At 45.4% G+C, this 11,976-nt stretch overlaps 1 protein-coding gene and 1 long non-coding RNA gene across 4 annotated transcripts in view; one reads left to right on the top strand and one right to left on the bottom strand.

The window, feature by feature from the left end:
* Positions 1–433: 433 nt before the first annotated feature.
* On the bottom strand, positions 434–8,092 carry LOC142469172 (uncharacterized). The gene is made up of 2 exons (XR_012788981.1): positions 7,936–8,092; positions 434–1,269 (listed from the first exon to the last, which is right to left on the bottom strand). It is a non-coding gene; the product is annotated as an uncharacterized LOC142469172 (long non-coding RNA).
* MRPL18 (mitochondrial ribosomal protein L18) overlaps positions 7,925–11,976 on the top strand; it is a 52,834-nt gene continuing 48,782 nt past the window's right edge. The window contains exons 1-2 of one of the 3 annotated variants that reach the window (XR_012788979.1): positions 7,925–8,125; positions 10,106–10,286. Coding sequence is in view for 1 of the 3 variants with exons in the window: in XM_075576136.1 (XP_075432251.1) it covers positions 8,089–8,125; positions 10,106–10,286 (218 nt within the window). In the remaining 2 variants the exon portion in view is untranslated. The remainder of the gene's footprint in view (positions 8,126–10,105; positions 10,287–11,976) is intronic. The other 2 variants (XR_012788980.1, XM_075576136.1) reach the window with 2 other exon arrangements.

Raw genomic sequence — 11,976 nt, 5'->3', positions numbered from 1 at the left:
CCCATACACACACACACATACACACACACACACACACACACACACACACACACACACACACATATATATATATTAAAAAAAAGGGAAAAAAAGGCAGCGCCTGTGCTTAGGTTGTATAAGCCAATAATAAAATATATATAATATCCAATACACCAACTGTGATAAATAATAAAAATATATCTACACACTTAAATAGTGAGGATAATAGATGATTCTAGCACAAATATTAATTAGACCTATAACCATACACAAATAATATAATAAGTAAAATATAAAAATGAAAAGGGGAAAAAAGAGAGTGTGATAACCAGTCCTCAGATAGTCCAATGATGATGTTGATTCTGGTATGAAGGGTCTCCTGCTGCTCTCCAAATGGACAAACCACGTCCACAGGGCATCTATAGAAACAAAGGGAAGAGAGAGCGCACACCCATAGCGTAAAATAGTCAATTTAATGAGGGGAAGGGAAGGAGGGGGTTAAGAAATGCGCTTACAAAAAAGCAGTAAAATCAAGCATTGTGTGATATAATCACCACCATCCGGTTTGTTTCTGCAGTATCCTGGGGCAGTCCCGATCTTGCAGTAGTAGGATCAGTGTCCCAACAAATGTCCAAGGCTGGTAATATTCCTTATACACGTGTAAGAGTCCTGGAAAGATGGCTCCTCGTAACTCAAGCCTCTGCAGCAGTCGCGCGGACCAATCAGTTCTGGCGCGCGGTGATGACGTCAGTGTCAATGCGTCTGACGTAATGACGCTCCCTGACGCGTTTCGTCACTCACGGGTAACTTTTTCAAAGGGAAGAAAATATAGACAGCGCCCTTCACACACTACACCTAAATTGCTGCAGCCCTGACAGATGTGGCAAGTATTGCACCAGGCAGATATGCCCAATAAACAGTAGTGTGAAAATAACTAAATGTATTCTGGCAGGAAAAACTAAAAATGACTATTTAATAAAAACAAAAAAGCAAAAAGAAGTGTGCATAACATATAAAAATAGAATAAAAAATGAAAAAAAAGCAATAAAAAAGATATATTGCCAATGATTGTAAGTAAAAATGACACTGAGTGTCACTGGGACTTAACTAAAAAATGCAAAAATAAAAATGGGTTCATGTGATAAGCAATGAAAAAAAATTCAATACACGAATATGAGCCCATAAATGCAGTGAATATTAAAAATACTTAAGTCCACATGTGTCCATGATAAGATGATTTGCAAAAGGTCCAGGCTGCTTCTTCTTGGGCTCACCGAACTCCCACAGTACCTATTAGAGAAAAAGAGAAAAGAAGCGCCCGATCCTTGTATAAAATCAGATAAACAAAGTTTTAATATCTCATGGACAAGACAAATGCACACTTACAATTTGTCTGATAAAATAAAGCATGTTATGGGACCTGCCCATGCACCAACTGAGGACTCCTCGGTCTCTTCTTTGTGTGTGAGTGTCAGTATTGCCTCCAAAAAGGATGTTGCTGACAGCTGCTGTCTCCAGGGGAGTAATCCTTAGTGTTTGGGAGCATTCAATCTCCACATGCGGCCGCCATTAGCCTTTTTTCTCACACTTGAAACCGGAAAATAATCTTCAGGAAAGTCCTTGCCTCCTCACGCTGGTGCTGGGAGCTGCCCTGTCACCGTAGGTTCACTGCCAGATATCCCTACGCGTTTCTTCCGACTCTGCGGATTTCATCAGGGGATCAGGTCCCATAACATGCTTTATTTTATCAGACAAATTGTAAGTGTGCATTTGTCTTGTCCATATATATATATATATATATATATATATATATATATATATGACAAACAAAAAAGAAAAAAGCAGCGCCTCTATTAAGCTAAATCTATAAAGTTCATAAACCAAATAATATAATTAATGAATAATAATAACTAATATGTACCATATAGTAAAAATTACATATATATAACCAAATCAATCAAACTATAAACCAGAAAACAATATGATAATTGTATACATATAGATATATGACAAAAATAAATAAACAGAGAAACAAAAGGAATAAATGGATAATATAAGAGAAAAAAATGTATAAAAACCAGTCCTCAAAAATAAGTCCAGTAATGGTGTTGGTTCCGGTGTGGAGGGTCTCCGGCAGCTCTCAGTGTGGTCAAACCAAGTCCACAGTGAATCTAGGGGAAAAACAGGAAGAGAGAGCGCACGCCCATAGCGTAAAATAGTATTTTAATGAGGGGAGGGGGAGAGGGGGGATAAAAAATGCACTCACAAGGGTACAATAAAAACAAGCATTGTGTGATATAATCACCACCATCCGGTTCGTGTCTGCAGCGTCTTGGGGCAGTCCCAGTATTGCAGTATCAGGATCGTAGTCCCAACAGGTATCCAGGGCAGATAGTATTCAATACAACTGTATTAGAGTCCTGGAAGATGGCTCCGTGTAGTACAGGCTTCTGCAGCAGTTGCGCATGGATCCGTCCGTTCCAGCGCTCGGTGATGACGTCAGTGTCAATGCGTCTGACGTGATGACGCTCCCTGACGCGTTTCCTCACTCTCGGGTAACTTTTTCAAAGGGTGATGTGGAGATGGGGGAGGTCCGGTATTTATATAGAGAGCCAATAATCTCAATTACTTTGATCGTCCCCCCTTCTCAGCTGAAAGTGCTAAGTGCTCCAACATATATGCAAATGCCTTAAACATAAAAATATGTCTGAAAATATTTAAAAATATTTAAAGAAGCTTGCTGGATTGGAGATAGAGTGCATCATTTGTCACATAGAAAATATAGCTTGCCATATATGAATCTAAAGGGGAACTATCTTTTAGATGATAAAGCATCAAGGTGTAATTAAATAGACCTATAAACAATGTAGATATTAATACTAACAGATAAATGGAGATAGGAATGAGTCCTATGAAGCTCCCCCTTAAATTCATTCTGGCCAATATTACATGAAACATCACAGGGGTCATGACAAATTGATAACACAAAAGTCATATAATGTAAATACTATACGTGATAGTTAATTAATCCCTTAAATGACAAACGTCACAATGACCTATATAGACCAGGAGATATTAGGAAATACATAACAAACATATATCATGCCTATGCCACGGACAAAGGCAGCTGTCAGGAATAGTGAGGATGTGGTGAAAAAATAATAATAAAATATATAAGGATTCTAGTTGTATAACAATATATATATATATAATAAAATATATATATTATATATAATATATGTAGAAAAGACATATATAAAACTAAATACCTACATAAGTGTTTCTCAAAAACTTATCAGTGCATATCATTAACTTCGTTGCATTATCCAAGTGCTCAGTGAACTGTAATTGTGGTTAAACTCTGCTATTATAATGTGTATCTAATATTAAAATTAATTCCATGTGTAAGATAAAAGTACCTGGGATGTGTGAAATAAATGTAGGAAGATTGTTTATTATTGGAAAAATAAAATGTAAATGTGTAAAATAATTACTAACCCTTTATAACCCCTAAATGTATCCAATATTTGTGAGAATATATATATATAAAGATAGTATATATCTCTAATAAAAAATATTTTAATAAATTAATATGTGTATTAACAACAAATGTATATTGTAATTATATTGGTATTATGTACATTCTTGGAAGGATGTGATGACCCCTACTCAGAGACAGGAGGAGGGACCGGGGCAACGGTAAGAGATGGGATGGGGGGGAGAAGGGGGGAAAGGGGGGAAAAAAAGAGGGGGCGGGGGATGGGGAGGGAGGGGGGGGGAGCGGAGGAGGGGAGGGGGGGGTTGTGGGGGGGGGGGGGGGGGAGGGAAGGACAGAGTGGGATCTATGTACCCCAAGGAGAGAACCAGACAGAAGATGGCAGAGGGCAGAGGAAGTCTAACAGGAGGAGACGTCCAGGGAACCATTACGTGAAGGTACTCACATCGAGACATTCATTGAGTCCACCTGGGCTGAGAGTGCCTAGTTGGTGGATCCAAAAAGTCTCCCGCCTACACAGAGTTTTGAACCGATCACCACCGAGGACACTTGGAGAGATGTACTCAATTCCCATTACTTTCATAGTTTTAGGATCTTGTTGATGGAAATTTTTGAAATGTCTAGATAAACTATGATTATTAAGACCCTTAATGACATTTCTCCTATGTTCTAGGAACCGTGTTCCAAGTGTCCTGCTGGTGCGTCCCACATATTTCAAATTACATCCACATTGGATCAGATATATTACATATGTGCTGAGGCAGTTGATTGAACTTTTAATAGCATAAGTGGTACCTCTGGTGGAGGAGAAAACCTTGGCCTGACTCAGGAGATGCCTGCAGGTAATACAACGACTACGACCACACGGGTGGTTCCCTGATGGACCCTTTTGAAGTCTAGTAGTGTTAGTGGAACTGGAGGAGGACCTCAATCTGGTGGGAGCTAGAATACTTTTTATGTTTCTAGCTTTCCTATATATCACCCTCACTCTATCAGGTAGGGTGGGTCCTAAAAATGGGTCACACTTGAGAACAGACCAGTGATCATTTAGTATTTTGTTGATGGATCTATAGGACTGATTATAATTAGTAATAAACCTACATGTCGATGTCTCCATCTCTGACCGAACTGATGGAGTATTGTAACCGAGGCGACTCCCCTTATTTCCCTTATTTTTCGACTGATTCAATAAGGTGGATCTGTCCGATGAGCTCACCTTGCTGAGAGAGTCCGAAATCAGACATGGATCATACCCCTTGGAAAGAAATCTCTTTCCAAGTAGGGCGGACTGGTCCCTGAAATCAACATCCCTTGTGCAGTTCCTACGAATTCTGTGGAACTGCCCCAAGGGAATGTTGTTGAGCCACTGTTTGTGATGGTTGCTGGACGCATGAACATAGCTATTTACAGACACAGTCTTGAAGTGCGTGGTGGTAATAATATTCAAGTCTGTGTCTGTACTAAGAGCCAGATCTAAAAAAACAGTGGATAGGTTGCTAATCTCAAAAGTGAATTTGAGTCCTAACAAATTGTCATTGAAGGAGCCCAAAATCTCAGATAACACCGATTTGTCCCCATCCCAAATCATAATGATATCATCTATGAAACGGCCATAGTATACGAGACCCGCTCCAAGCAAGGTGTTCTGCCACAGAGAGGACTCCTCCCAGTGCCCCAAAAATAGGTTGGCATAGCTGGGAGCAAATCGCGTACCCATGGCCGTTCCACAAATTTGTAGATAAAAATTACTTTCAAATAAAAAATAATTGTGAGTGAGGATAAAGTGAATACTTTGTAAAATGAAATTCTTGTGTTTCTCTGGAAAAAGTTGATCCCTATCCAACCAATATTTGATGGCCTCCAACCCCCTGGCATGTTCAATACAGGTATAAAGTGATGTGACATCACATGTAGCCCATAAATAGGTTGATTTCCACCTAATTTCGGAGATGGAATCAATGACATGGAGCGGTGTCCCTAATATATATATACACACACACACACACACACACACACACACACTCTCTCCCATATATACACACACACTCTCCATATACACACACTCTCCCATATATACACACACACACTCTCCCATATATATACACACACTCTCACTTTCTCTCTCTACAACACACACACAGGAGGGGGGGGGGAAGGCCGCGACCAGCACCACCAAGCTCCCCCCCCTGCCCATCTCCCGCTTGCGGGGACATCCCCGCTTTCATCTCCCGCCACGCGGTCTGACACGGGAAGCGGGGATCTTGGGGGACATCCCTGCTTCCATCTACCGCCACGTGGTCTGACACGGGAAGCGGGACCTGAGGGGACAGTGGAGCACCAGAGCGGCTGGAGGCAGAGGGGGCCGCGGGTGTGTGTTCGGGAATCAGAGGGGCCGCGGGTGTGTGTTCGGGAATCAGAGGGGGCCGCAGGTGTTAGTTTGGGAGGCAGAGGGGGCCGCGGGTGTGAGTTCAGGCGGCAGAGGGCCACGGTTGTGAGTTCGGGCGGCAGAGGGGGCCGCAGGTGTGAGTTCGGGCGACAGGGGGCGCCGCGGGTGTGAGTTCGGGCGGCAGAGGGGGCCGCGGGGTGTGAGTTCGGGAGGCAGAGGGGGCCGCGGGTGTGAGTTTGGGAGTCAGAGGGGGCAGCGGGTGTGAGTTCGGGAGGCAAAGGGGGCCGCGGGTGTGAGTTCGGGAGGCAGAGGGGGCAGCGGGTCTGAGTTCGGGAGGCAGAGGGGGCCGCGGGGTGTGAGTTCGGGAGGCAGAGGGGGCAGCGGGTGTGAGTTCGGGAGGCAGAGGGGGCCGCGGGTGTGAGTTCGGGCGGCAGAGGGGCCACGGGTGTGGGTTCAGGAGGCAGAGGGGGCCGCGGGGGTGAGTTCGGGAGGCAGAGGGGGTCGCGTGTTTGTGTTCGGGAGGCAGGGGGGGCCGCGGGTGTGAGTTCGGGAGACAGAGGGGGCCGCGGGTGTGTGTTCGGGAGGCAGAGGGGCCACGGGTGTGAGTTCGGGAGGCAGAGGGGGCCACGGTGTGAGTTCGGGAGGCAGAGGGGGCCGCGGGTGTGTGTTCGGGAGGCAGAGGGGGCCGCGGGTGTGAGTTCGGAATCAGAGGGGCAACCGGGGTGAGTGCAGGGGGCATGGAGAGGCAGCAGGGCCACGGGGGTGAGTGCAGGGGCATGGAGAGGCAGCAGGACGGAGGCAGAGGGGCCACGGGTGTGAGTGCAGGGGGCATGGAGAGGCAGCAGGACGGAGGCAGAGGATACTTACCGTGTCCACGATCTGGAAAAGAATGGCTGCTCGTTAGGGACAGGCTCATATAGCCTGGGAGAGCGCGCCACTCAGCTGTCGGGCAGGGGGAGGTTTTTTTTTTTTTTTTCAATGCGAGCAGGGAAAATTTCAGCGCGAGCAGGGAAAATTTAAAAAAACAAACACGTGTGCTGCTTGGGCCAATAAGAGCTCGCCCGGAGGTTAAATCCACTCGCCCCGGGCGTGTAGATGTCTAGGATTGTCGAAAACGCTGTATATATGACTGAAAAAATGTTTGGGTGTGTATTTGTTCCCCCTGTGAAATGCCGACGGACGGCCACAGCTCATTGGCCTGAGGGTGGGCTGACGTCACAGCAGGGCGTACCCCCTCACACCGCGTGCTCCTCTTGGCCTCACTTGGACTGGCAGCTCACTTGGCAGGACCACACACTGACTACTTTGCTACTCCTTTCACAAGGCTACACACGCTCCTCGCCGCTGATCTCACCCTTCCACCCGCTCCCTCACTCTCTCCCCCCCACCGTCACACCACTATCCACGCTCCTCGGGCGTCGCCGCACCGCTACCCACGCTCCTTGTTGCCACCCGCGCACACCGCCTCACCTCTCTCCCCCCTCATCTCTCTCTCACCTCCCCCTGCTCTCTCTCTCCACCTTCTCTCCTTTCCCCTCTCCCCCTTCTCTCCTGCCGCCCGTTCACATCTCTCCGTTTTACCCCTTTCACATCTCTGTCTACCTTAAATGCCTTTATTCATTTTAGGAGACACTTTGCCCTTTAGTAAAATGGCGCTAGATACATATTAGCTGCCAGTATTCCCTTTAGTAAAATGGCGGCAGAGATTAGGACACTCTTTGCCCTTTAGAAAAATGGCGCTAGAAACACATTAGCTGCCACTTTGCCCTTTTGTAAAATGGCACCAGAGATTAGGACACACTTTGCCCTTTAGTAAAATAGCCGGTAGTCACGTTAATTTTGCGCAAAATTAATATGACGACGCTAAACGTGAAACGTTGCGATTCAAATTAGAAAACGCTAGGCTTCCACTACATTTATTTTATCAGATAATGTCTGCACATAAACCACCCGCGGCTATAGTAGCTTACGTCAGAGTCCGGAACCAGTAATATATATCTGTCCTGAGCTGCTGGTGACGCGTTAAACGTAACCGGACATGCCCGCGACAAAAATGGCCGCCAGTAGCATTCACCTCCAGGTCAGCGGAAGTTTCCCGGTTCTAATATGTCTGCGACCTGCTTCGTTCTGTCTCCAGTGTTTGGTATTACAGCACAGAGGAGGGTGAGAGCTCACGTAACGCTGAGTAAGATCTGGGCCGTGCTGTGCTGTGGCTGCGCGTGTACTGATGTCTCTGTTCAGCCGAAGTAGGAATCTGACACAGGGTAAGACATGGATTTAAGGTTAGAACATTATTGTTTGTAAAGAAGACACTGTAACATGAAAACATGCATGTATGTGTATGTGTATATATATGTATGTATATATATATATATATATATATATATATATATATATATATAGGTTATGAGTCGGTAACAGTTGCTATATATGTGTGTGTGGTGTGTGTGTGTGTGTGTGTGTGTGTGTGTGTGTGTGTGTGTGTGTGTGTGTGTGTGTGTGTGTGTTTTTTATACTGGTCTGCATCATGATATGTCTTCATCTCGAGATAACATCTTGTCAAGCCATACCTGCCATATGAAGACTCTGTGCCACAGTTTGGGATATCTGCCCTCTTAATTCTTATACACTGCAAGTAGGACATCTGAAAGAGCCAAGAGCCCTCCTATTTCAGATTTACCATACATTTGCGCACTATATATCTTTTTTGGGGGGGGGGGGGGGGGGGGGGGGGGGGGGGGGGGTGATCCTTGTATATGCTCCCTGTGGACCCTGGAGAGTGTACGTCAAAGGGAATTTTTGGAAACAAATTCCCACCAGAAAAAAGTATGTGTCTGTTAGGTAGCACTCCACGTCAATGATAATCAAACAAACAAAGTGAATTGGTGCACGGAAGCATGGTGAACCTCTATCACCCCAAGGTGAATAGAGATAAATACATATGGCCCCAGCACGCAACAATCGAAGCAATGCACAATAGTCAATTGGAATAAGTCAAAGGTGTATTTGAAAAATTATTTAAGCCAAAATAAATTTTCAAATACACTTTTTACTTATTCCAATTGACTATTTTACATTGCTTCTATTGTTGCATGCTGGGGCTATATGTATATATCTAAATTCCCACCAGAGGTTGTGAGATCTCATAGATTTCAAATCATCTTTTTGGTATCTATTCTTTGGGGGACTGACATCTATTACACATTTTAATCTATTTAATTCACACATAATCCAGATGCAGGGCACTCTCTTTTTCACAGTGTAGACATCTTGTAGGGTGCATATCCTCAATGTATTGGAAATACCAAAGCGGTGGACAGGCACTTCCAAATTCAAAGAGGTGATATTTAATACTCTATTTCGGATCATCAACAGACCATGAAAAAAATATACCCTCAACCCTACCTGATGGTTACAGATCAGCTGCCTATATTTGTATCCACATATCCATTTGGGGGAAGAGTCAAGGATATTGGTATCACATACTCGCATCACCCGGAGTATTGTGAGTCCAGGCTTCTTGAAGTCCATAATTGGTACTGTAATGTGTGTAGATGTGCATTGATTTTTAGAGCAGTGGGGTGTCTGCTTCTAGATCACACTCCTGTAGACAAACGGTTCCTGATCAGTGTCTACTGTCAAGTCTTGACACAGGTCGTGTGGTTGGCCCTAAACATTTTCTTCCCCCCCCCCCCCCCCTTCCTTTTTCTTAAGGTGTCAACCGACATTATTTTTTCTATTATCTTTTACAGTACCACTCTTATGTATTTTATATAACTGCAATTACTTCTTTTTGTGAGACTACTCTGTATTTACATATTGTACCTTTGTTTTCGTGATCATGATATTCTTAATATTCTTAATGTGATTTTGTATTGAGGATATCTTTTTAAATAGTGTCTTGTACTATTTTGTGACCTAAGCTGTATTTGCTTCTGAACAAACACACACCCATCAGAAGCTTCTAGTGAGTATCTGCAGGTGTGAGGGATGCATGTCGGGACCCACCTGCCTATCAGGAGATTTATTTAGAAGAATCATACCCTTTTTTTTACCTCAGCACTATCTTGGTTAGCACTGTGCTGTCATGCAAAAGGGAAACACAGGAAATCTAAACCCATCCTCCAATCTCTGCTAACAATTTTTCTAAGGTTTTAAAACCTATTAATATAAAAATGTAATGTGTTAAACATTCTTTCTCAGCCAATGTTAACATTTAATGTCAGATTGTAATTGTATTTTAGCTGTTCGCTATGCAGGCACATGTGTTCAGCCTTCTCCTGGGTTTGAAGTGGACACACGAGAGAATGAGCTGGTGAACCCGAATTTTGCTAATCGCAACCCCCGCAATCTGGAGCGCCTGGCACTAGCACTCAAAGATCGTGGGTGGGCTACAGTGTGGCCAAATCGGGAATATTGGCATAGGTAAGCAAAATAAACACGGAGAGCTACCAAAAAAAGGCGCACACCCTGAAATTGGCAACATACTTTGGTGTTACAATAAAGAAAAAACAGTGCAATTGCCAAATTAAATGTTTTTATGGGGTTAGTTCTTGATGATCCCTTTTTTTTCCTCAATCTGACAAATGAGTACAGGCATACCCCGCTTTAACATACGCAATGGGACCGGAGCATGTATGTAAAGTGAAAATGTACTTAAAGTGAAGCACTACTTTTTTTCCACTTTACGATGCATGTACTGTACGGCAATCGTCATATACGTGCATAACTGATGTAAATAACACATTTGTAACCAAAATAAATATAGTAAGCTTTATAGAAAGAAAATCTTTAATGTCAGCTGATTTTTTTCTTACTAGTGCTGGCAGATGCAAAATGGATGAATGGAAAATTATGTAAAAATTATGTCAATTACCCCACTCACTCAATCCCCCCCACAAAATACATACCAAAACCCCCCACCCCTCTAAATACATGTAATCCCACCCCGCAATACATAATAAAAATACCCGATCCTGCCAATACATTTTAAAAAGACCCCCACCGCCTCAATACATTTTTTTTTTAAAAACACCGCCTCAATACATTTTTAAAAGATTTCCCCCCCCCCCCCCCCCATACAAAAATCGGGCCGCACGGGTAAAATCATCACATCTCCTCCAACATCCCTCATATCACCACCCTGCGTCTCCCATATATCACCCCCACTGCATGTCCCTCACATCACCCCCCCTGCATGTCCCTCACATCATCCCCCCCGTGCATGTCCCTCACATCATCCCCCCCGTGCATGTCCCTCACATCATCCCCCCCGTGCATGTCCCTCACATCATCCCCCCCCTGCATGTCCCTCACATCATCCCCCCCTGCATGTCCCTCACATCATCCCCCCTTGCATGTCCCTCACATCATCCCCCCTCTGCATGTCCCTCACATCATCCCCCCCTGCATGTCCCTCACATCATCCCCCCCTGCATGTCCCTCACATCATCCCCCCCCCTGCATGTCCTTCACATCATCCCCCCCCCCTGCATGTCCCTCACATCATACCCCCCCCCTGCATGTCCCTCACATCATACCCCCCCTGCATGTCCCTCACATCATCCTCCCCCCCTGCATGTCCCTCACATCATCCTCCCCCCCTGCATGTCCCTCACATCATCCCCACCCCTGCATGTCCCTCACATCATCCCCCCCTGCATGTCCCTCACATCATCCCCCCTGCATGTCCCTCACATCCTCCCCCCCCTGCATGTCCCTCACATCATCACCCCCCCCTGCATGTCCCTCACATCCTCCCCCCCCTGCATGTCCCTCACATCATCACCCCCCCTGCATGTCCCTCACATCATCCCCACCCCTGCATGCCCCTCACATCACCCCCCTGCATGTCCCTCACATCATCCCCCCCTGCATGTCCCTCACATCATCCCCCCCCTGCATGTCCCTCACATCATCACCCCCCCTGCATGTCCCTCACATCATCCCCACCCCTGCATGCCCCTCACATCATCCCCACCCCTGCATGCCCCTCACATCACCCCCCCTGCATGTCCCTCACATCACCCCCCCTGCATGTCCCTCACATCACCCCCCCTGCATGTCCCTCACATCACCCCCCCTGCATGTCCCTCACATCATCCCCCCCTGCATG

This window comes from Ascaphus truei, chromosome 18, assembly GCF_040206685.1.
Source record: "Ascaphus truei isolate aAscTru1 chromosome 18, aAscTru1.hap1, whole genome shotgun sequence".
In the NCBI taxonomy this organism is placed as follows: domain Eukaryota; kingdom Metazoa; phylum Chordata; class Amphibia; order Anura; family Ascaphidae; genus Ascaphus; species Ascaphus truei.
This window is presented reverse-complemented; position numbering and strand designations above follow the sequence as displayed.